We start from the raw sequence: 24792 nt of genomic DNA, 5'->3' as shown, positions 1-24792 counted from the left end.
ATTTTCCCCATTGCCTGAATCCACATCAAACCCCTCTGCCATCCCAGACTTCTCATTCTCCTTTGCTATTTCACTTCTATCCCCTGCGATCAGATTGCAGACCTGGGGGCCCACAGCACCTCCTTAGCACTGGCCTTGTTGTGCTGGTGATCTTCAGAGTTTTGGCTTCTCAGCAACATTCCCCTCTCAGCACATGCTAGGTAGATGGTAGGGGCTTGATAAAACCTGGTTCTTCTCTCCTGAGTTGGTGGCCTGGGTGCTGGTGGGGCCATGGCAGGGCAGAGGGCATGCCTCTGTTGACTAGTTCCTGTTGGTCTTCCATAGATGCAGGTGGGAAGGCAAAGTGCCCCCCAACCCATGACTGTTGGGAGGGCCCTGAAAGAGCTGGCAAGAAACCAGTTACTCCCTACCCCCACAGGCCTGGATTTCAATTTCTCTCCTGATCTCTGATTTCTTCTTTTCTACTCTATCCGTGGCAGCTGGGGACCCTGAGCAGACCAATTCTCTCTGAAAGGGTGGGGTGTTATGGTTGGGACTGGTCCCCTCCCCACGGCCCACTAAGGACCAGAGGTCAAGGATTTCAAGAAAAACACTCACAAAAGCTTTCTCTCTTTATTTTATATATTCCTGCCGTTCAACCAGTTTGCACAAGCTGAGGATAAGTGAATTTTGGAGGTGAAGGAGGAGCATGTGGCCACAGACCATCCCAGAAATGGTCTATGCGCATTGCCAAGGCTGGTTAGACTTGAGAAGCGATTTAACAATAAACTCTACAGAATCAGAAATGTACAAAAGTGTCAAGGCAGCTGCTGGCTGATTTCTTGCCTCCCCATGGGGGTCAGAGTTATGCCCATCAGTCCTGTGCAAAGGTCCTGGGGCTGGCTAGGGGTCAGCCGGATTCTTCCCCAGGATAGAAGCAGTCCTGCTCACCCAGCAGAAGTGTGCTGAGGGACAGGCACATAGGCATGTGCCCAGGTGCCCATGCCCCCTCAGGTTCCGTGGCTTTTGAGCCTGTTTCTCCATCCTGTCTTTATGTCCGCCCTTTGAAAGTGTTCATGCAGGTGTAGGTTCCTGAGAATTTGTGGATCTCCTCGAGGGCAGCCTGTGGGAGTATGCTGAGGGAGGGAGAAGGGAAACAAGACGGTCAATGGGGGACCAGCGGACTGGTAGCCAAACAAGATACGTAGTTGAGTAGTGGTTCCCATAAGCTCTCCCCACCTCTTCTCTCCAACACACACCAGCTCCCCCCACAAGCCAACCCACTCACCCCTCCATGGAGGAAGGGCTTTCAAGTAAGTAGATAAATGAAACTGAAGTGAAAGTGTTAGTCGCTCAGTCCGGTCCAGATCTTTTCGACCCCATGGGCAGTGGCCCAGCAGGCTCCTCTGTCCATGCGGATTCTTTAGGCAAGAATACTGGAGTAGGTTGCCATGCCCTCCTCCAGAGGATCTTCTGATCCAGGGATTGAATCCAGGTCTCTTGCATTGCAGGGAGATTCTTTACCATCTGAGTCACCATGGAAGTCCAGTATAAATAGTTTTTTACAAGGTAAAGGGTAGGTATAAACAAACTTTCAAAGCCACATTTTTAGCATTTTAGGGTCCATAATTATCTCAGAAATCTATGAACTCCAAATGCCACTTATTCAACAAATATTTACTGTGTGGGGCTGAAGAGTTAGTTACCAGGTATCACCTTCTTGTTCCCCTGACTCCATGTGTTAACTTATTTCTTAAGCAGCCACACTCTTCTCCTGATACATTTGCTACCAAAGTCTGTCCTATCTACCATTTCAAGATTCTTAGCCAAGTTTGCTCCACTCCAGAGTGGTGTCTTCCTTTAGCTGGGACCTCAGGTTTTACTTCTCACCCTTTATTTCCCTCCAGATAATAAAACACCTGCATATATTGGGTTGGCCAAAAAAGTCCATTCGGGCCCCGTACAAAAAACTCAAACGAAATTTTTGGCCAACCCAATACCTTCAGGCCTTGACCTTCAGCGTGACACAATTTCCTGCTTTGTGGGAAATTTCCCAGACTCACCTTAGGCCTTTCCCCGGGGCTCCCTATAGCCCTGTGCTTCCCCAACAAGGCCTGGAGTTGTGCTTGCTATTTCCTCGTTGGGCCCCTGGGTATCTCTATGGTAGATATTTCATCTCTGATCCTGGCATCTGGCAAAGAGGACCCAGCTTAGAGATGCCCTCAGTTCATCTGTGATTAGTTTGAAGGGCTCCAGCCCACCCTAGGTGCAAGATAGGAAAGCCTCACTCCAGCTGGAGTAATCGGGAAGTCTTCCTGGGGGTGGTGGCAATAGAGTGGAACCTGTGAGGATTTCTCTTGGGGGAGGTGAGAGGGGCGTGCAAATGCAGGGAATGGGGAAGAGCTGGCCTCTGCTTTTTCTGGGAAAGTAGTGGGGGACAGAACAGGAAATGTAGGCTGGGGGCTTACTGTGGACGGTGCTGAGGTGTTCTAGACAAATTAGCTTTTTTCTAGAATGTCCCCAAAAGCTTCTAAGAAGCTCCCTGAGGTGGACAATCAGCTTGGCTTTGGTGCGGATCCAAGTCCCTGGACTCCTAAGGCTCATGGAGCAGTCAAGGAGCAACTCAGAGCAATAGTCAGCAGGACTGAGGGAGGCTGAGGTGGGGCCTGCCTGCCCAGCACCCCCCACCCCTCACTCACTCTGAGTCCTGGAAGGGCTTTGAATTTGGAGAAGGGATGGACCGATGTATCCCCCTGGTCCTGAGGTTACAGCAGCTACTCAGGTGCCCACTGTATCCATAGTAGCCAGAGGGGAACCTGGTTTCCCGGGGTTGGACATCTGATAAAGGCACTTGGGTGTTTCACTTCCCAAAAATGCCTTTCAGCAAATGATATAAATGAACTTACTTACCAAACAGATACAGACTTCCAGAACAAAGGGATATTTAGGAAATCTGGGATGGACATATACACACTGCTATACTTAAAATGGATAACCAACAAGGTCTTATTGTACAGCATAGGGAACTCTGCTTAATGTTATGAGGCAGCCTGGATGGGAGGGGAGTTTGGATGCATGTATGTGTATGGCTGAGGCCCTTTGCTGTCCACCTGAAACTATCACAACATTGTTCACAGGCTACATGTGCGTGCGTGCTAAGTTGCTTCTGCTGTGTCTGACTCTTTGCAACACTATGGTCTATAGAACACTACGCTCTTCTGTCCACGGGATTCTTCAGGCAAGAATACTAGAGTGGGTTGCCAAGCCCTCCTCCAGGAGAATCTTCCTAACCCAGGAATTGAACCTGTATCTCTTACATCTCCTGCACTGGCAGGTGGGTTCTTTACCACTGGTGCCACCTGGGAAGCCTGTTCATCGGCTATACTCCAATATAAAATAAAAAGTTAAAAAGAAAAAGAAGGAAAAGTCCTTTCAGGTCAGAGGGGTCCAGTCAGCTGGGGGCTGGGGACCCAGAGGAGCGAGGAGTTCGTGGTTACTCGGAGCTCCAGGGTGGAAGCTCTCTCTGCAGCAGGAGAGGCTCATGAAAGCTGTGCTGAGTGGGGCATGTGGAATGGCCTGTTTCGTGTGGGACTGGGACAGGAAGAGTTTTCTGCCCAGAGTCTGGAAAGTTCTAGAATGTGATGCTGGGCAAATTCTGGAGGAGCAAGTTCTCTGTAAAGCCCACCTCCCAAGGTGGTCTCCCTGATAAATCCCACCTGGTGAGCACTGTGATGTTTCTATGAATCTTAAGCCTTAGGCAAGGAGATTCTGGTCTTCCCCATTAGGGTAAGCCCCCTGAAGGCTGGGGCCAAGATTTAGTCTCTAGACTGGCAGTTCTCAAAATGTTGCCCAGGAACCCTTGGGCGTACCAGAGATCTCTCCAGAGATCTCTGCAAGTGAAACTACTTTTATTATAGTACTGTGGTAGGATTCGACTTTTTTAATGCTCATTCTCTCAGAAGTGTACAGTGGAGTTTCCTGGAGGCTATATGACATGTGACATCACAAAAGCTGAAAATCAGAAGCAGATACAAGTATCCATTTGTCTTCAATTAAGTCAGATAATAAAGAGCTTTGCAAAAATGTAAAACAATGCCATTCTTTTTACTCTATTCTTTTTTTTTTAAATATGCTTACTTTTCACAAAAATATTGTTTATGTTAACACCAAATGGATTTTTTTATTGCTATGTATAAATGAATACATGTATAAATCCCATACTTTCCCCCCTCAGTTTTAATTCCTAAAACAATAGATACAACTCACATAAATAAAAGTACTTTAGGTTCTTCAACAATTTTTAAAATTGTAAAAGGTTCTTGAGACCAACAAGGTTGACTACCCTAATCTGTAGTAAGGATGTGTGTGCTCAGTCATTTAGTCGAGTCCAACTCTTTGCGGCCCCATGGACTGCAGCCCGCCATGGAATTCTCCAGGCAAGAATACTGGAGTGGGTTGCCATGCCCTCCTCCAGGAGATCTTCCTGATCCAGGAATCAAACCCATGTCTCTTACGTCCCCTGCATTAGACGGGCGGGTTCTTTACCACTAGTGCCACCTGGGAAGCCTATATTAAGGATAATAACTCCATGACCCATATGCCACGGCTCTCACTTTCACACCCACAGCAGATATGACTAATCGATCATGTGGGTTCTTTCTCTTGTCTGAGGCCTCTTCCCCACCAAGGTCCCCTGGGAGGAGGGGACACAGCCCACGGGAGCCTGACTCTGAGCTTCCTCCCCCAGCCCTGTACCTTTTCAAGATAATGAGGGCGTGCATCGTCCACGGCAACAGGAGGAGGGCCTGGTTAAGCTGCACGGCTTCCACTGTCCTCCGGGCCACTGTCTCTGGCTTCAGTGGGGGGAAGAGGTTGGGGAACCTGCATGCAGGAAGAGACAGTGTGAGTTTCTCCTGAAAAGCAAGTGCTACTGCTAAACCCCCTCCCTGCCCTCCATCTCCATTTCTGTCTCTAACATGTCTGTCCATGGGATTCTCCAGGCAAGAATACTGGAGTGGGTTGCCATGCCCTCTTCCAGGGGATCTTCCCAACCCAGGGAGCAAACCCAGGTCTCCCGCACTGCAGGCAGATTCTCTGCCATCTGAGCACCGGGAAAGCCCAAGAATACTTAAGTGGTAACCTATCCCTTCTCTAGGGGATCATTCTCGACCCAGGAATCAAACCGGGGTCTCCTGCATTGCAGGGAGATTCTTTACCAGCTGAGCTACCAGGGAAGCCCCTTCTCTAACATGTCAGGGTCATCCCTTTGGCTTCTCCTGTGTGGGGAAACTTGAGACCTGTTCGAAATACTCTCCTTGCTTCCCTGCTGCCCCAGACGCATCAGGAGTTCCCAATCCCCTCTGTCCTCCCAGCTGGTCTCCTCCTGCCCACCCATACTCTGGGACTGGCTCTCAGAGCACGGCAGAGAGCTCCCTAAAACCTCACCCACACCCTGTCACTGCCCTGCTTGAGCCCTCCCAGGGCCCCCAAAGCTGTCTTCAGCCCTACCTCTCTGGGCCCACCTCTCCTCCTTCTCTGCCCCGCGATCCTGGCCAATCCTCTCTCTTAAGATCCTTCCCATCTCAGCCATCCCATCAGCAAGGCTCCCTCCTTTCATCCACTCAGAGTGGCCTCTGATCTCGTCCCCCTGATAACTGCCTTGACTGAATGTACCCCACTGAGAATGGCCTGTCTCTCCTCCTCCACTCTTGAATTCCCCAAGGGCAGAGGTCTGGTGGGTCTTGCTCCTTGCTATCTGCCCTGAGTGCAGCGTCGGGATATCGTAGGTGCTTCATAAATGCTTGCTGAGTGGGTGGACATTGAATGACATGACATTCCCCGGGTGTGTCCTGTGCATCCTGTACAGAGACAGGAGCTCTACCCCACTTGCTGGTTCACTCTCTCAGCCCTTGATTTATGGATACACTCACTAATCCATTCAAACAGCTACAGACCAGTCTCATGGGGTTGATAAATAAGTGAATGGCTGAATAAGCAAGCATCAGGGGCTTCTTATGATTGTTCAGAAACATCAGACCTGAGACCCCTAACAGTAGTGATGCTCCCTAAGTGCCAGACCTGTGCTGAGCAATCAACAGGTGTTATTCACTCCAACTGACAGAGAAGAAAGCTGGGGCTTTGGGGAGCTGGTTGGGGCCTGGAGATTCAAACCAAGCCCCCAGAAGCCCCAGGCAAGTGTCCTGCTTGCTGCTTGTCCCATCTCTCCTGGGCCTATAGGTGCAGGGCTGCTGGTGCTGCTGGCTTTGACCTCAGTCCCACAAAGCGTGCTGCTCCAGCACCAGGAGGACTGAGGGTGATAAGCCAATTTCTATCCATGTGGCCTTGGGCAAGTACCTTAGCTTCTCAGTCTCAGTTCCCCCATCTGGGAAATGGGGTTAAGAGCTCTCACAAGCTTGCAGAGGGCCACATGCAGCAGCATTTGTAAAGTGTCTGGTGGCTCAAACATAGAAAAAAAATAAGTAAATAGCAATTTACAAACAGCAGCACTCACCTATACGGTCACTCTTTTTTTTTTTTTTTTCAATATTTATTTACTGGGCTGTGCCAGGTTGTAGTTGAGACCACGTGGGATCTTCCATCTTTAGTTGCAGCATGCTTGATCTAGTTCCCTGACCAGGGATTGAGCCTGGGTCTCCTGCATTGGGAGTACAGAGTCTTAGCCACTGCACCACCAGGGAAGTCCCTGTTACGGCTGCTCTTGCCAGAAAATCCATCAATTTTGTCCAAAGCACCTGTGTCCAACCCTCCACCCTGAGAAGTTGTTAAACATGGTTGGAGAGGAAGCAAATGCTTTTTTTTTTTTTCTTTCTTTCTTTCAAGAAACAGGGCTTCCCTTGTGACTCAGACAGTAAAGAATCTGCCTGCAACGCAGAAGACCCAGGTTCAATTTCTGGGTCGGGGAGATCCCCTAGAGAAGGGAATGGCTACCCACTCCAGTATCCTTGCCTGGAAAATTCCATGAACAGAGAAGCCTGGCAGTCTACCGTCCAAGGGGTTGCAAAGAATCAAACATGACTGAGCAACTAACCCACACAAACTAGGTACAAATTAGACTTTTACTGCTCTTCTCCTAAGCCCTCTGGAGAAGGAAATGGCAACCCACTCCAGTACTCTTGCCATGGATGGAGAAGCCTGGTAGGCTGCAGTCCATGGGGTCGCGAAGAGAAGGACACGACTGAGCGACTTCACTTTCACTTTTCACTTTCATGCATTGGAGAAGGAAATGGCAACCCACTCCAGTGTTCTTGCCTGGAGAATCCCAGGGACGGTGGAGCCTGGTAGGCTGCTATCTATGGGGTCACACAGGGTCGGACACGACTGAAGCGACTTAGCAGCAGCAGCAGCCTAAGCCGTCAGGGCTCACCTGCAGTCCACAGGTAATGAAGCTTCACCTAGTGCTTCTTACTTGCCAGCCAACTAGTTGATTCACACATGGGAGCTCATCTAGCCTTCCAAGTCAGGGTATCACCATCAATCCTTTCTCATGGACTAGGAAACCAAGGCACAGGAAGACTAACTTGCCTGAGGTCACACAAAGCTGGGGTTACATGCTAAATCACTTCAGTCATGCCTGACTCTTTGCCCGCCAGGCTCCCCTGTCCATGGGACTTCTCACGCAAGAATACTGGAGTGGGTTGCCATGCCCTCCTCCAGGGGATCTTCCTGACCCAGGGATCGAACCCACATCCCTTATGTCTCCTGCACTGGCAGGCAGGTTCTTTACCACTAGCACTACCTGTCTCTGCAGTTTGGGCCCACACTCTGAACCACTGTGGAAAAATGACTTGAGAGAGGCCTTGGATTTCCTTCTTAAAGTGATGGAGAGGAAACCTTGCCAGAAGGCAAACCAGGCACGGGAATGCGAGGTCTGTGAAAGTCCTGCTCATTTCTGTGCTCAAGGCGCCCAGTTAGAACCATGGATCGCTGTGGCTGCATTTCCATCCAGTATGCATTTATTGTTTTCCTGGCGGCTCAGCTGGTAAAGAATCCACATGCAGTGTGGAAGACCTGAGTTTGATCCATGGGTTGGGAAGATCCCCTGGAGAAGGGAACTGCTACCCACTCCAGTATTCTGGCCTGGAGAATTCCATGGACTGTATAATCCATGGGGTCTCAAACAGTTGGACAGGACTGAATGACTTTCACTTTCACATATTTATTGAGCACTTCCTGTATGCTCAGATGAGAAGACACTAAACCAAGACACTGTAGGGGATAAAAACCAATATGGAACATTCATAGTCATTATTCCAGCATCCTCTAAATTCAGAATCTATGATAATTTGCGTATAAGTCAGGTGGAAATTAGGCTTCCCTGGTAGCTCAGCTGGTAAAGGATCTTCCTGCAATGCAGGAGACCCCTGTTCGATTCCTGGGTCAGGGATGATCCCCTGGAGAAGGGATAGTTTACCCACTCCAGTATTCTTGGGCTTCCCTGGTGGCTCAGACGGTAAAGAATCTGCCTGCAATGCAGGAGACCTGGGTTTGCTCCCTGGGTTGAGAAGATCCCCTGGAGGAGGGCATGGCAACCCACTCCAGTATTCTGGCCTGGAGAATCCCCAGGGACAGAGGAGCCTGGGGGGCAAAGAGTCGGACACAACTGAGCAACTAAGCACAGCACAGCACATAACAACTAAAGTCTGCTAGAAAGATTAATAGCAGATGCACTTATGAAGATGTTTATTGTTAGAAAAAATAATAATACTGAGCATCTCATATGCCCCAGGCTTTGCACTAGATACATTACATGTGTTATTTCTAATTCTCCCAATGACCCAACAAGGTAAATATGATTGCCACTGTTTGACAGAAGAGCAAAGTAAACCTCAGACTGGTAACAAAACTGGTTCAAGGTTTCACCACCATACAGGAGCTAAGGTGAAATTCAAAATCAGGTTTTTCTTTTTAAATTTTATTGAAGTATAGTTGATTTACAATGTTGTGTTAATTTCTTATATACAGCTAAGTGACTCACTTAGTCATGTCTGCTCTTTGCGACCCCATGGAACTATAGCCTGCCAGGCTCTTCTGTACACAGAATCCTCTGAATAGTGGAGTGGGTTGCCATTCCCTTCTCCAAGGGCTCTTCCCCACTCAGGGATCAAACCTGGGTCTCTTGTACTGCAAGCAGATTCTTTACTGTCTGAGCCACCAGGGAAGCCCTAAGTGACTCAGTTATACACACACACACACACACACACACACACACACACACACACACATATATATTCTTTTTCATATTCTTTTCCATTATTTTTTTTACAGGATATTGAACATAGTTCCCCATGCTATACAGTACATTATTTATCCATTCTATATATACCAGCTTGCCTCTGCTAATCCCAAACTCCTACTTCTTCCCTCCCCTCACCCCCTCCCCCTTGGCAATCAGAAGTCTGTTCTGTATGTCTCTGAGTCCACAAAGCCAGGTGTTTTGATTCTTGCTTAGCAAAACAACCCCTAATGATAATCACTAAGGTGTTCTCAGTGATCCCCACACCCCATGAATGTACTACGCTACATCCCTTCCACGATCTCATGCAATTCTCACAGCGACCCCTCCCTGCTATCCTCATCTTTGGAAGAGGATGATGCATGTAATTTAGAAGGCAAAATTATCATTACATGTTGCTTTGCAAAAAAACAAGGAAAATAGTTTTTGGATGATTCATTTACCCGTAACCTTGTGTCCATTCACAAGCCCACATCAGTGCAGCACCATTTACTGGGCGCTTACCATGCAGCACACAGGGTATTGTGTGCTAGGCCCCATTCATTCTTATCACAGACTCCTACTCCCATCATCCCATTCCACAGATTAACAGAGGCTGGAGTAGGAAATAACCAGACCCAAGGTCACACACATTCTGGGGGTCTGGCTCCAAAGTACAAGCTCTAAACCAGTGGCACCCATTTCCTGTTGATTTAATTGGTCTGGAGGATGGGTGGTTGGGCTTCGGTATTTCTTTAAACTAAGCTATAACTTACATACAATAAAAGGCATAAATCTTAAGTGTCCAGCATGATCAGTTTTTACCTGTGTAACTCCTACTCAAATCAAGAAGAGAGAACATTGTTAAAAGCCTAGAAGCTTCCCTGGTGCTCCCTGCCAGGCTGTGTCCCCACTCCCCTAGGAGTGCACTGTTCTGATTCCCATCACCTCCGCCCAGCTTTGCCTTCTCTAGAACTTCAGAAAAACCGAACCATGCAAAATGCACTCTTGTGTCTCTGGTTCCTTTCATTCAACATAATGCTTTGGAGATTCATCCATATCGTTTGCATAATTAATACCTTACACCCTTTTTATAGTTGGGTGAGTATTGCATTGCATGCATTAAGCATGGGTACTCTGTGAAGCCCCTGACCTGAGAAGCAGGACCCTAAACCACTATAGAACCCCACTGCCTTGCAGATGGAGACTCAGATATGAGACCAAAAAGCCAGGGAAAAAGCACTTCTGGGTTATTTTAAAATTTTGTCTCTCTGGGTATAATGAGTCCCCTCGTCCAATCGACTAGAGGGACTTGGCTCGGAGACAGGGTCCGCTGCCACTGACCTGACCCTCATGCCCTGGAACATCTCGGTGCTGGTGTGGAAGGGCAGCACGGTGGTGGCACTGACGCCCGGACAGTCCAGCAGCCCCAGGGTCAGGCTCTCCATGAAGGCGAAGGCTGAGGCTTTGGACGTGCAGTAGTCAATGGCGCCGGGGATGGCGGAGAGTGCCAACACGGAGTTCAGACACACGATGTGGCCGTTCTGTAGCTCCAGCATCCGCGGCAAGAAGGCCTTGGTGGTCTGAGGGTAGATGGGGAGGTTAGTGTGCGGCAGACACAGTTTCCAACAGCCCCTCAACTTCCCCTCCTGGGGAGAACAGACTACCCTTGACACAGGCACCCCTCCAGCCACTGGGTTTTCCTACGATGGGGAGGCAATGGGGTGGAGGTCGAGGGCACTGACTCCCACATTTCAGAAAGTCCAGATGACTCCTGGAAAGCCTGTCATTCTTCTTGTCCAGCCACCCTCTAGACCCAAGCCCAAGCCCTGGTGAGCCTCTCCCCACTCCCGTATAGCCCCAGGCTCCCTGGAAGGGAAGAAGATGTCATTGACACTCCCAAGGCCGGCTCTGGCTCAGGACAACCGTACCCAGAACTGGCCCAGGGTGTTGATGTGCTGGGACTTGAGAAGGGCATCATCGTCGCTGTCCATCAGGCTCTTCCCGTGGACCACGGCGGCGTTGTTCACCAGGATGGTGATGTCACCCACCTGTGGGCAAGAAGGGGCCACGGGGCCATTAGGGCAGCCGGCCCCAGTGGCCTGTACCTGGAGAGGAGGGACCTGGCCCTGCGCAGCCACATCGCCTCTCTGAGCATCAGTCTTGATTTGTAAGATGGGGCTAATAACCATACCAGGGTTGCTCTGGGGATCAGAAATAATTTATGGCACATAATATACCTGTCACAGAGCACACCTATAATAAATGAGGTTACTGTGACATAAACATAGTTAACATTTGCCATGTGCCAGATATCTGACGGGGTGGTTTCTGCTCTCTCGGACCTCACTGATACACTCAGTCTAACTAGATGTCTGGAGTCGGGGGGATTTTCCCAGACAACCAAGAGACATTTGCACCCCACCCCCCACCACCCCACTACCCCTAGGACAGACACTCACAGGCTTAAACTTCCAAAGGGGACAACAGGTGATTTAGTCAGTCTATGTCCCTAGTCCCTGCTCTCTGCAACACACACACACACACACACACACACACAACTTGGACCAGCTTCACAGGAGAGTCCTCTGAGGTGGCCTGCAAACAGCCATTCCACCATAAGCAGAGCTCTCTCCCAAGCCCTGTGAGACTGTCCCCTTTGGCTAGGATTCCGACAGAGCTGAGGCCAGCGCCTCCCAGGCCGCCCACCTTCTCCCGTACAGCTTTGGCTGTCTGGTACACCTCTTCCCGGTTGCCCACATCACAGATGAAGTAGTGGCACTCGGTGCCCATCTGCCGAATCTCCTCCGTCGTCTCCTTCAGGCATTTCTCAGTCCGGCCCCACAGAACAATCTGGAAGGAGGACAGTGGTGTTGAACAGTTGATCGCTAAGGAAGCCATCAGAAATTCAGTACATAAAGCAATGTGCCCCATGACTGCCACGATTCCATTTGAAAAGAGTGTTCAAAGTCACAATACGACTTTTTAAAGGGAGGTCGCCTACTCTAGAGGGGACCGAGAGTTTCTGAGCCCGCTGCTGCCCCACCGACGGATGTATGGTCCGCAAGTCTTCCCTTTGCAAAACCTATTGTACTTCTGGCTGTGCTGGGTCTTCACTGCTGCGTGCAGGCTTTGTGTAGCGGTGGTGAGCTCGGGCCACTCCTCACTGCAGCGCGGGGCTTCTCACTGCAGTGGCTTCCCTTGTTCCAGAGCATGGGCTCTAGGGCTCTTGGGCTTCTGCAGTTGCCGTACGTGGGCTTCAGTAGTTGTGGCTTCCGGGCTCTCAGGCACAGGCTCAATAGTTGTAGCCCTCAGGCTTAGATGGGGCTTCCATGGTGGCTCAGACGGTAAAGAATCTGTCTGCAGTGTGGGAGACTGGAGTTTGATCCCTGGGTCAGGAAGATCCCCCTGGAGAAGAGAATGGAACGGCAAATCCACTCCAGTGTTCTCGCCTGCAAAATCCCACAGAGGAGCCTGGAGGGCTATAGTCCATAGGGTCACAACGAATTAGACACGACTGAGCAGATAACACTTCCACTTTTCACAGGCTTAGTTGCTCTACAGCATGTGGGATCTTCCCAGACCAGAGATGGAACCCATGTCCCTTGCATTGGCAGGCAAATTCTTAACCACTAGAGCACCAGGGAAGTCCTTCATAAGGGACTTTCTTTCTTATGTATTCCTTCCAGGATGACATCTCCTACCGGCCCCATTCAAGTGATCCTATCCAGTTAAATGTAGCAGCAGAGTTCTTCCTGTACAATGTTCCAGAACGCTTTCAGCTAGGAGCAAGCTGGTCTTCTCACCTGAGGTCTAGAGCCTGATGGGTGAATGGACTGCAAGGTTCTGGCCGTAAGGTGCCAGGAGACTAAGCAAGGCCTTCCCTCTACCCAGCTGTGGTCCAAGGTGGACAGAGGACGGGGAAGACAGGCAGCCAAGAAAGAAACACGACCTCACCCCACAGGTAATAAACGTGGGACTCATTATGCCAGGAGATGACCCTGGCAGGACCAAGACATGAATTCTTAAAGGGAGTTGGACATATTTATGAATGGCTGGCCATAAGAGGCTCAGAAGAAAGGGTGGGCTATTTCTCAACCTTGACCTACAGGAAGATGACACTCCTCTCCATGACATGTCATTGAGTCCAGAGAGGCCCCTGTTGGTAAAACAGGGCTTGGTGACAGGGAACTAAGAATCCCAAGACCCAGTGTAATCAGCACAAAGGCAGAAAGGCTGGGGGCTGGAGAGAATCAGAGAAAGGAAGAGATAAAAGGCTCCTTGGGGATTAATCTAATGGGTTTCTATTTTTGTTTCTTCTCTTTAAAATTATCAATGAAATTCTTCCTTTAAAAATAGAACCCAACACGGAAACCCCATATGTGAAACCAGTAAAAGGAATAAATTACACGTCCAACTCCATGTTTTCTTACTTGAAAAGCCACATATGAGAGCAAAAAGGCTGAGCTGGGAAGGTGAACATTTTCAAGTGGGTGATGGATGTAACTTGAGTCACACCAGACCAGAATCTATTTGCTCTGCAACTTGGTATGGAGGAAAGTCACACAGACAAGTAGTCATTGGTGATAACAGTTTATCAACTGTTTACCTTGAAATATCAGAACATTCACAATACCACATAGGGTGCAAAATGGCTGCAACTGGTGGGATACAGAGATGTGTTGATGGCTCCCATGGATTCGAGTTTTTTATTAGAGTTTTTAAAATATATATTTATTTATTTATTTGGCTGTGCTGGGTCTTAGTTGTGGCACTTGAGAACTTTAGTTGCAGCGTGTGGGGTCTAGTTCCCTACTCAGGGATCGAACACAGGCCCCATGCATTGGAAGCACGGAGTCTTAGCCACTGGACCACCAAGGAAGTCCCCTTTATTAGAGTTTTTAAAACTTTTGAAATATTTCTTGAAGGAGAATAAGAGTGTTCTTTCTATTCCTGCAACATCTCTGGGAAAGCCCAGTTTGAAAACCACACCTTGTCCAACTGCTTTATTTATTTTAATTGAAGTCTTGAAATACGGGAAGGGCTTTACGAGGGAGAATTCCATCAGCCACCCTCCACGATGACAAAAGTCCTCCAAGAGCAAACAGACTGCAATTAGACAGGCTCCAAAGGACATTTTCTTGTCTGTTGAACTAAAAACAGACTTAAAATATGTTCCTCCAGGAAAGGCTGGAGAGATTTCCTTCATGAAGAAGAAAGAGATCAACTATTCAGTGTGTTCAGTCATCTTCCATCATGTCAGACCTCACCGCCGTCTTGTAGTCACTGTCATCCTAGTTTCCTCCCATCCTCCCTTGTCACCCCATCCATCTGTCCATCCATCCTTCCTCACATTCATCCACCCACTCACCCATCCATCCACCCACCCACCCATCCTTTCTTCTTTCTACTCACCCCACGCCACCCCACTCCATCCATCCATCTAATTTCTGAGCATGTCAGATTGAGGTGGAAGAAACCCTTGGCCTCCTTTCTTCTGCTCTGGTCCCTGCCTAACGCCCTCCCACATCCAGCTTGTCTGGGGAACAGGACCCGGGGGCTTGCACAGTTCCCTAGTGTCTAGCTGAGGACAAGAGTGGTGCTTCTGGGACTCAGAACTTCTGGACTAGTTGGCAGGGCAAGGAAGCTCAAAGCAGGGATGTGTATGGGTTAGAAGGTGCAGGGGTCCAGACAGCTGGGAGCACGAGGAAACCAGCAGAGAGAGAGCGAGCCAGGGAGGCAGCACTGTCTGCATGGCTGGAAGGGCACCCTGGAGAGGAAAACAGGGACTGGACTGAAGGAGGTGAAGCCAAGGCTGTGCCCCACTGTCTTCCATGCGTGGGGGACACACCCAGGTGGGATGCTGAGGTTTGGCCATTTCTTTTCAGGGGTCTGCTGAGGATGCCCCTGGTGGGTTGGGAGGCTGGCCTCCTCATGTTCAGAGCCCCCATCTCTGACAGAGAGCTGAGAGGGGTTTACTTTCTGTCCTCCTCACCCCATCCCTCTGAGCCAGGGGCTCCCTGAGGGCCTAGATTCTGCCTTGTTCATTTCATATCTCAGTGTCCGGCAACGCAAGTGCTATTTGTTGACCGAATGAATGAAAGTTCAGGGCTGCAGGTAGGAAGGGTTGCAAGGTGGTTAAGTAGCCTCTCTGAGGCTGAGATGAGCCCAGCTCCCTTGATTGAGCTGTTTAGGGTCCCAGAAGCTTCTACCCACCGGCTACTTAGACCAAGAGTCAGCGAGACCTGGGGTTCCACTCAGAACCACCCTGGACTGAGCTGCGAGCTGAGGCCAAGGCCAGTGTGTGGCCCTTTGCTGCGTGTCTCTGTGCAGGTCTGACTGAATGTGTCTCTCTTTGCATGGGTTGTGTGTGCAGCCTCTGCACTGCTAGGTGCTTCCTTGGGCCCACGGTAGATGCTCAGAGTTCCTGGGAAGCCAGGGACTTTTATAAATATATATTGTTTTTTGTTTATGAACAAATTAAAAGAAGTCCAGATGGCAGTGGGGGCACCTGAGCTGCTGACTTGCTTACAAAGGAAGCCTGTGGACAGGAATGGGTGCAACCAGGCTTCAAGCCTCCAGACCCTTCTCTCCCACCCACCTTAGGGCCCTCTTGGCCTAAAACCACTGGTCCCAACCTTCTTTGACAGCAATTCTGCCCAGGGCAAGTTGCTGTGGTGGGGATAGTGTGGGGCAAGAAATCCCACCCCCACAGGTAAGGCTGCGGCTGCAGAAGGCCCAGGGCAGAAAGAGAGGAAAGGGGACAGGGACCCTCCAAGCTGAATGATTGGTCAAGGTTTGATGGGCTGACCATCAGGTCATCAGGCTGGGCATGTTCCCATCTTAGGACCCAGGCGCATCTCCATGGTGACAGGGAGGCCAGGGCTGGTCACCCTGATGGAGACTTCAAGTAACTGAGCCGCTGGGAGTGGGAAGGACAGGGGTTCTTCCTGGGCAGGTGCTGCCCAGTGGGCGCACGGCAGCTGCTCCCTCCTCCTCCTCCAGTCCCTGCTGGGACCCCTGCGGGACCCCAGAGTCACAGACCAGGCAGGCACAGTTCAGTGCACAAACCTGGCAGGCACAGTTTGGTGGTTGGCCCAGGCGGTTCCTCACCAGAGTCACCAGGGGTGACCCCAGACACCTAACAGGACAGGGGTCCCACCAGGTGCCCGAACGAGACCGAGGCCTGGGCAGGTAGGAGGTCTGAGAGGAGTGTGGGGTAAGCCGCCTGGGGGCGGGGCAGATTTATGAGCCCTGGGAACCCAACCCGGCCTCCTCTTAATTAACTTCCAGGACAGAGAGCAGCTGGGGAGGGTCAGCAGCCCAGGATTTACTCCTAAGCCGGGTTTACAAACTAAGAGCTCAGAGAGGCTCGACACCTTCTGGCCTCCCCTCCCCTTGGGGCAAAAGGCTAGCTTCTGTCCTGGAGAGGAAGAGGGAAGTGGGGTGAAGACCCTTGGCCTTCTAGGCCTCAGGGTCCCGCCCTCCTCTCCCTCAGTGCTGCCCTCACAGTGAGGCTGAAACCCCCCAGCAGCCCCCAAAGCTGACGGCTACCATGATCCATTTTTTATGGCCGAGAATACTGGCTCAAAGGTGCTAAGGTAGCTTGTCCAAAGTCACACCCAGTGAGTGGTGGGGGCAGGATTTGAACCCAGAGCCTTTGTCCTCTGCAGATGCACCCCTGAAACCCAAGGCACGGGGTGGGGGGAGGTTTCTGAGCTTTGAAAGTTCTGCTCCCAAATCCCATGTGTCCTCATACCGGTGTTTCTTCCCACCCAGCCCTCGGCTTCGTCTCCCTCGACGTCCACACCCCATGAGTCTGCTCACCAGGACTGCACGGAGGGCCTGCTGAGGGCTGGGCACTGTGCCCTCAAGCGGGTTAACAGAGCAAATCAGACACGGTCCCTGTCTCAAGGAGACAGCTAGGAAATGAGAAAGCAGTTGGACACAAAGTGCCATGAGTGGGAAAAAGAATAAGGTGAGAACTTGACGTTAAGATATTGGCTTTTTTTTTTTTTTTACCATTTTCAAGTAAACTTTCTAACAAGTGGAAAGCAGATGCCCATGAGAATCTAGATGTTTTAATAAAAAGATTCAGGACTTCCCTGGTGGGGCAGTGGTTAAGAATCCACCTGCTAGTAGAGGGGACGATGGGTTGAAACCCTGGTCTGGGAAGACTCCACATGCCATAGGGCAAGAAAGTCTGTGTGTCACAACTACTGACCCGCGTGTCCTAGGGCTGGTGTTCCGCAACAAGAGAAGCCACTACAGCGAGAAGCCAGAGCATTGCCACTAGAGTGTAGCCCCCACTCACCTCAACTAGAGAAAGCCCAGGCAGCAACAAAGACCCAGTACAAAAAAACCCGAGAGATCCATGTCAGTTTCTAATGTATTCACGAATTATAATAAAGATGACTATATATTTACATTTTAAGAAACAGAAGAGGGAACGTCATTTAAATTTAAATTCTGAGGTTGCTGTATTATGCCCGTTGTATATCTAAGGCAACTGCAACTCAGAGAGGCTAAGCAAGTGATCTGAGGCCACACAGCAATCAACAGGACAGAGCTGGGATTTGAGCTGAGGTTTTTCACCACCATTCCCTGTCCCAGTAGGGGAAAAGCTATTTCTTCTCTTCATGTGGTCTCATGGGGATTAAGCATGCGGAAACTGGCAGCCACCGAGCCATTCTCTATTTCCCATGGAGAAGCGCTGAGAAAGTCACAGCACTGCCCCTTGATACACTGTCTTCTGCAGCCAATAGAATGAAGAGAGTTCACACTATGGAAAAATGGTCAGGATTAAAGGCTGCAGAATTACCACCCACCCAGGATAATCTCATCTCTAAAAGCATAACAAGTTGATGGACATCACCAGGCTACATAGGAACAGGGGTGGTCTTGGGTAGGACCTTAGGTTTACTTCTTTGTGCTTGTCTGTCTAATGCTTCTAAAAGACAAATATCATCATTTATGATCTTCAAAAAAGGAGGACAGAATAACAGCTTTCCCAAACGTCATTTCCGAAACAGGCCATTTCACACAAGTGACTCAGCACAGCTTGTCCAACCTCTTCTGGGCTCCCATCCAGTGTGAGGTGACTATTTGCATGTCTCTTCCCACTGCTGAATGAATACACGAGGCTGCAGTGAACACCTTGCACTCACTCATTCTGCACTGTACGCTATCTCTCCATTTCACATCTGCGTATGATCTCTTGGAGCGCAGGAACTAAATCTCACCTATCCTGGGTTCCCTGAGACCCTACCTAGTGTGCAGCACAGACTTTTAAATGTCAAGGCTACTTGTGAAATCCTACTCATCCTGCAGAACCTGCCTGAATGGCCCCTCAAATCTGAAGTTCCCTGGCTCTCTTTCCATCATCCCGACAACAATAACAACACCACTATACACTGGCTAACAGCTATTGAGCATTTCTCATGAGCCAGATACTGTGCTGAGTACATCCAAATGTTTCCTCCTTTCATTCCCATAACCCCACCTGTAGGTAAGATTTCTCTCCCCCTTCTACAGGTGAAGTGAAGACAGGTAAAATTACTTGCCCAAGGCTATACTACTTATAAACAGTGGCATAGGTGACTCAGAACTCATGTTCCTGATGTTTTCAAACTTTGGTGCTGGAGAAGACTCTTGAGAATCGCTTGGAAAGTAAGGAGATCAAACCAGTCAATCCTAAAGGAAATCAACCCTGAATATTCATTGGAAGGCCTGATGCTAAAGCTCCAATACTTGGGCCACCTGATGCGAAGAGCCAGCTCATTGGAAAAGACTCTGATGTTGGGAAAGATTGAGGGCAGGAGGAGAAGGGGGCAACAGAGGATGGGATGATTAGGCAGAATCACTGACTCAATGGACATGAATTTGAAAAAAATCCAGGAGATAGTGAAGGACAGGGAAGCCTGGCATGCCGCAGTCCATGGGGCTGCAAAAAGTCAGACAAACCTTAGCAACTGAACAACAGCAAAGCACACAGCTGAGAGTGCGCTGGGCCTATTTGTGAACACCCTGCCTCCCCTAGGAGCTTGAGAAGTCCTCTGGGGAGTCCTTAATCAGCATCCAGCATGGGCCAGGTACAGAGTAAAAACCAAGCGCTGTCGCGTGACACTGGTCCCAGGAGGGCTCGAGAAAAATCTGCTGACCAGAGAACAGTGAGTGCCTCTCCTCCACCCTGGGCTCATGGGAATGCCTGGCCTTGGCGCTCATAGCTGGAGTTCAGCTGGGGCGCATGGCCCCACCAGAGATGTGAGCTGGGTGGTCTCCGTGTGGCCCCCAGGAGGAGCATCTGTTTATAATTGGCAGCCCCGGAAAGATCCAAGTCCCTGGGCAGGCCTTTGGCAGACCTGCTTATGTCCCACGGGCCCTGGGTTTTGGAGCAAAGCCGTGCTGAGCTGGCTTCTCAGAAGGAAAGAAAAGACCCATTGGAGACCCCAAAGCGTGGCAGGGTGGGTAGGGGTGGGACAGTCACAATGTGAAGAGTACACAGCTCTCCTCCAAACTCAGCACTTCCAGCAGGAAGATGTGAACAAAAATCCACCCTGTGGCCAAATGAGAAGAAGCGAGCAGCAAAACCGAGTGTGTGATGCAGAGTAGGGCACCAGCAAGGAGAGGCTGAGTGGCCATGCCTGCGGGCTGGCAGGTAATATTTGAAACACTGACACACACTCCCAGTAGGTACGTATATAGAGCAAGTTACATTCTGAGTTTTCTGCTCTTTCACATCCCTCTCTATTTCCAAAAATGGACTTCTCTGATTTTTTTTTATTTAAAAATTTTATCTCATTTATTTATTTTTTGGCCACATGGCACGCAAGGTCTTAGTTCCCAACCAGGGATCGAACTTGTGCCCCCTGCCGTGGAAGTGCAAAATCCTAACCACTGGACCACCAAGGAAGTCCTGAGACCTCTTTCTTGGGTAGAGGAGCCTAGAACATGGGCTCAGGCGCAAGATAGCCTGGGTTCAATTGTCTGATTTACCACCTACGGAAACCTGGAAAACCCACTTAACTTCTCTATAAATTAGAGTTGTAAAGCATCCCCTTGGAAAGGTGGTTGGGAAGATGATGGAAGGACTTAATAAATGCTGGCTATTATTTTTATCATTGTTATTGTTCAGTCACTAAATCGTGTCCAACTCTTTTCGATGCCATGGACTGCAGCAGGCCAGGCTCCCCTGTCCTCCACGATCTTCTGGAGTTTGCTCAGATTCCTATCCAATGAGTCAGTGATGCTATCTAACCATCTCATCCTCTGTTCCCCTTTCTCCTTTCTTCTTCTTATTACTACTACTATTATTATTAACCCAGGAGCAGAAATAGATCCTCCTTGCTCCCAGAAGTATCCTTTATCCTCCACAAAGTTCTTCCCTGGTGGCTCAGATGGTAAAGAATCTGCCTGCAGTGGAGGAGACCAGGGTTCAATCCCTGGGTGGAGAACACCCCCTGGAGAATGGAATAGCACCTTATTCCAGTATTCTTGCCTGGAAAATTCCATGGGCGGAGGAGCCTGGCAGACTACAGTCCATGGGGCTGCAAAGAGTTGTACATAACTGAGTACATGAGCAATGCATCATCCAGGAAACTGGAGTCATGGGGTGATGGATACCTTTGTTATTGCTGTTCAGTTGCTCATTCGTGTCTGACTCTTTGCAACCCAATGGACTACAGCACACCAGGCTTTCCTGTCCTTCGCCATCTCCCAGAGTTTGCTCAAACTCATGTCTATTGAGTCAGTGATGCCATCCAACCATCTCATCCTCTGTCATTCCCTTTTCCTCCTGCTCTCAATCTTTCCCAGCATCAGGGTCTTTTCTAGTGAGTCAGGTCTTCAGGTTGCCAAAGTATTGGAGCTTCAGCTTCAGCATCAGTTCTTCCAATGAATATTTAGGAAAATTTCCTTTAGGATTGATTGGTTTGATCTCTTTGCTGTCCAAGGGACTCTCAAGGGTCTTCTCCAATACCGCAGTTCAAAAACATCAATTCTTCATCTTTTTTTATTGTCCAGCTCTCACATCTATACAAAACTACTGGAAAAACCATAGCTTTGACTATATGGACCTCTGTGGGCAAAGTAATGTCTCTGTTTTTTAATATGCTCTCTATGTTCATCATTGCTTTTTTTTTCCAAGGAGCAAGCGTCTTTTAATTTCATGGCTGCAGTCACTGTCCACTGCGATTTTGGAGCCCAAGAAAATAGTCTGTCAATGTTTTCATTGTTTCCCCGTCTATTTGCCATGAAGTGATGGGACCAGATGCCATGATCCTAGTTTTTGAATGTTGAGTTTTAAGCCAGCTTTTTCATTCCCCTCTATCACCTTCACCAATAGGCTTGTTAATTCCTCTTCACTTCTGGCATAAGGGTAGCGTCATCTGCGTATCTGAGATTGTTAATATTTCTCCCTTCAAACTTGATTCCAGCTTGTGCTTCAATCCAGCCCAGCATTTTGCATGATGTACTCTGCATATAAATTAAATAAGCAGGGTGACAATATACAGCGTTGATGTACTCCTTTCCCAATTTCCAGCTAGTCCATTGTTTCATGTAAGGTTCTAAATGTTGCTTTTTGACCTGCATACAGGTTTTGCAGGAGGCAGGTAAGGTGGTCTGGTATTCCCATCTCTTTAAGAATTTTCCACAGTTTGTTGTGATCCACACAGTCAAAGTATAATCACTGAAGCAGAAATAGATGTTTTTCTGGAATTCTCTTGCTTTTTCTATGATCCAAGGGATGTCGGTAATTTTATCTTCGGTTCCTCTGCCTTTCCCAAATCAAGCTTGGACATCTGGAAGTTCTTGGCTCACATACTAGAGGCCTAGCTTAAAGGATTTTGAGCATTTCTTTGTTAGCTTGTGAAATGAGTGCCATTGTGTGGTAGTTGGAACCTACTTTGGTATTGCCCTTCTTTAGAACTGGAATGAAAACTGACCTTTTCAGTCCTATGGCCACCTTTTCTACTCCTGAGTTTTCCAAATTTGCTGGCATATTGAGTACAGCACTTGAACAGCATCATCTCTTAGGATTTGAAATAGCTCAACTGGAATTCCATCACCTCCACTAGCTTTGTTCATAGTGATGCTTCCTAAGGCCCACTTGACTTCCCTTTCCAGGATGTCTGGCTCTAGGTGAGTGATCACACCATCATGGTTATCTGGGTCATGAAGATCTTTCTTTTATAGTTCTTCTGTGTATTTTTGCCACCTCTTCCTAATATCTTCTGCTTTGCCACCTCTTCCTAATATCTTCTGCTTCTGTTAGGTCCATATAGTTTCTGTCCTTTATTGTCCGCATCTTTGCCTGAAAAGTTCCCTTGGTATCTCTAACTTTCTTAAAGAGATCTCTAGTCTCTCCCATTCTATTGTTTTCCTCTATTTCTTTGCATTGATCACTGAGGAAGGTTTTCTTATCTCTCTTTGCTATTTTCTGGAACTCTCCATTCAGATGGGTATATCTTTCCTTTTCTCCTTTGCCTTTAGTCTCTCTTCTTTTCTCAGCTATTTGTAAGGCCTCCTCAGACAACCATTTTGCCTTTCACCTTTCTTTTTCTTGGGGATGGTCTTGATCACTGCCTCCTGTACAATGTTACGAACCTCCGTCCATACTTCTTCAGGCAGTCTGTCTATCAGATCTAATCCCTTGAATCTATTTGTCACTTCCACTGTACAATCATAAGGGATTTGATTTAGGTCATACCTGAATGGCCTAGTTGTCTTCCCTGTGTTCCTCAACTTAAGTCTGAATTTTGCAATAATAATAGTGGTGGATGCCTATAAGACTCCAACTGGGGCTTCTTTGCCTCTTTGCCTCACCTGTGGACACAGCCTTGACCAGGGCTGAATCCCCAGATCTTAGAAACTGCCCATTCCCATCCTTCTATCAGACTTAGAGGACCGTCCTGAGTCCACACCCCAAGGCCTAGGAAGGAGGAAACCAGCATCAAAAGCATCCAGCTGCAAAGCAGGCCTTGGGTCACCTGTTAGGAGGATTTCTTGAGAGGAGAGGTTTTCAAGCTGAGCTCTAGGGACCCTGGGGGTTCTAGTGAGGAGCTTCAGGGGTTGCTGATGGGTGGGGAGCGTGATAGAATTCCAACCTACCCCCCCATCCTCCATCCTGCAGAGCAGTGGCACTTTCGTTAGGCTTCCATAATGGCCATTTCCACAAAGATTCTGTTGCTAAAAAGAATAGAGTTTGAATGTTACCACTCTGGATTCTAGCCATTTGCTCCCAGGATGGACTTTTTTTTTTTTTTACTAGAAATGCACCCAGGTTGGAAGCCTCTAGCTCTCTCTTACTGGGACTGCCAGCCTGTCACTCCTGCTTCCCCAACAAGCCAGCAGCTTTTCTTCTTCCAAAAGGCAACCCTTCAAAATTGACAACGGAGATTGGGTAGCGCTTCCAGGTGTCTCCTTCCTGGATTTCAAATTAATTAAATAATCTATTTTTGGTCACACCCTGAGGCATGCACAACTTCTCTGACCAGGGATCGAACCAGTGCCTCCTATATTGGAAGAGAGGAGTCTTAACCACTGGAATGCCAGGAAAGTCCCGGTTCCTGGACTTTCTTTCTGCCATTCATCCTGGAAGCCCTGTTTCCAGACTCTACAAGCCCTGACTGCACGCTGCTCTTTAAGAGGCCTCGGGTTCATTACCTGTGTCCCGCTGTTGACCTATGACCTTGGCAGGTCACCACTGGGCCTCTCTCTTAGGGACTTAGGCCAGAGCCTGCCTTCCCCTCCAGCTCTGGCACCGCTGAGCTCCCAGAGCAGGCCTCCCACGGAGTTGCGCGTGGTCGGATTGCACAGGCTTGTCCCCTGCCCGGGCCTGCAGAGAATGTTCTGGCTACTGCTGGCTCAGCTGTTGGAGAGGATTGTTTTGAAGCTCCTCAAATTAGATCGCCCAGCGGTGTCCTCCTCCCACAAGTCGCTGACCACAGCCTAGAGCCGGGCAGAGACTTCCTCCCGGCCGCGGTCCAGCCTGGAATGGGTCCCTTGGGAGGCACAGGGATGACCACGAGGGCTTGCACCAAGTTCAACACCTGCCTTGGTCTCTCACCCCGCCCTCTGACAGCTCTGGGCAGGGCGGGGGGTGGGGGAGGGTGGTATTGTACCCATTTCATCCAGGAGAAAACCGAGGCACAGGGTTAGGAAGCTGAGCTAGAACTCCAACCTACACGCCCCATCCTGAGCCCTCCACCTCTGTCCTTCACCTGCAGGCACGAAGGGACCCCCTAAAAGGATGGGTCCAGTCACTGCGCAGGTGTCACCAAGCACATCCAAGGGGCGAGGACTGGACAATAGGGAAAGAAGGAAAGATGCTGCCTTGTCCTGGGGTACAGTGCCTGGACTTGCTGATCAAGTACTTGCTGAAAGATGACAGCGATGGTCCTCGCCCTGCTGTAAGGACACTGGGGGTCTTTAGAGGCTGAGATGGGAGAAGGGGACAGGAGCTGCTCCCCTGAGCATGATGCCCAGGGCTGGTGGTTGCGAGCATCCTTGCTTCTGTCGCCTCCTCCACTGCTGTCACTCTGGGCTGAGCCCCATCATCCCTCACCTGGCTCACAGCCATA

At 49.3% G+C, this 24792-nt stretch overlaps 1 protein-coding gene across 5 annotated transcripts in view; it reads right to left on the bottom strand.

Moving 5' to 3' along the window:
• Window positions 1-620: 620 nt before the first annotated feature.
• Window positions 621-24792, bottom strand: part of DHRS3 (dehydrogenase/reductase 3) — a 51465-nt gene continuing 27293 nt past the window's right edge. For 4 of the 5 annotated variants that reach the window (XM_068985710.1, XM_068985709.1, XM_068985712.1 and 1 more), the window contains 5 exons: window positions 11921-12064; window positions 11143-11262; window positions 10556-10794; window positions 4735-4860; window positions 621-1115 (listed from right to left, as the gene is read on the bottom strand). In XM_068985710.1, the coding sequence (XP_068841811.1) occupies window positions 1031-1115; window positions 4735-4860; window positions 10556-10794; window positions 11143-11262; window positions 11921-12064 (714 nt within the window). In that variant the 3' untranslated portion in view covers window positions 621-1030. Of the gene's footprint in view, window positions 1116-1267; window positions 1507-4734; window positions 4861-10555; window positions 10795-11142; window positions 11263-11920; window positions 12065-24792 lie in introns of all 5 variants that reach the window. The other variant, XR_011145868.1, reaches the window with a different exon arrangement.

The sequence above is a fragment of the Capricornis sumatraensis genome, chromosome 14, assembly GCF_032405125.1.
Source record: "Capricornis sumatraensis isolate serow.1 chromosome 14, serow.2, whole genome shotgun sequence".
In the NCBI taxonomy this organism is placed as follows: Eukaryota; Metazoa; Chordata; class Mammalia; order Artiodactyla; family Bovidae; genus Capricornis; species Capricornis sumatraensis.
This window is presented reverse-complemented; position numbering and strand designations above follow the sequence as displayed.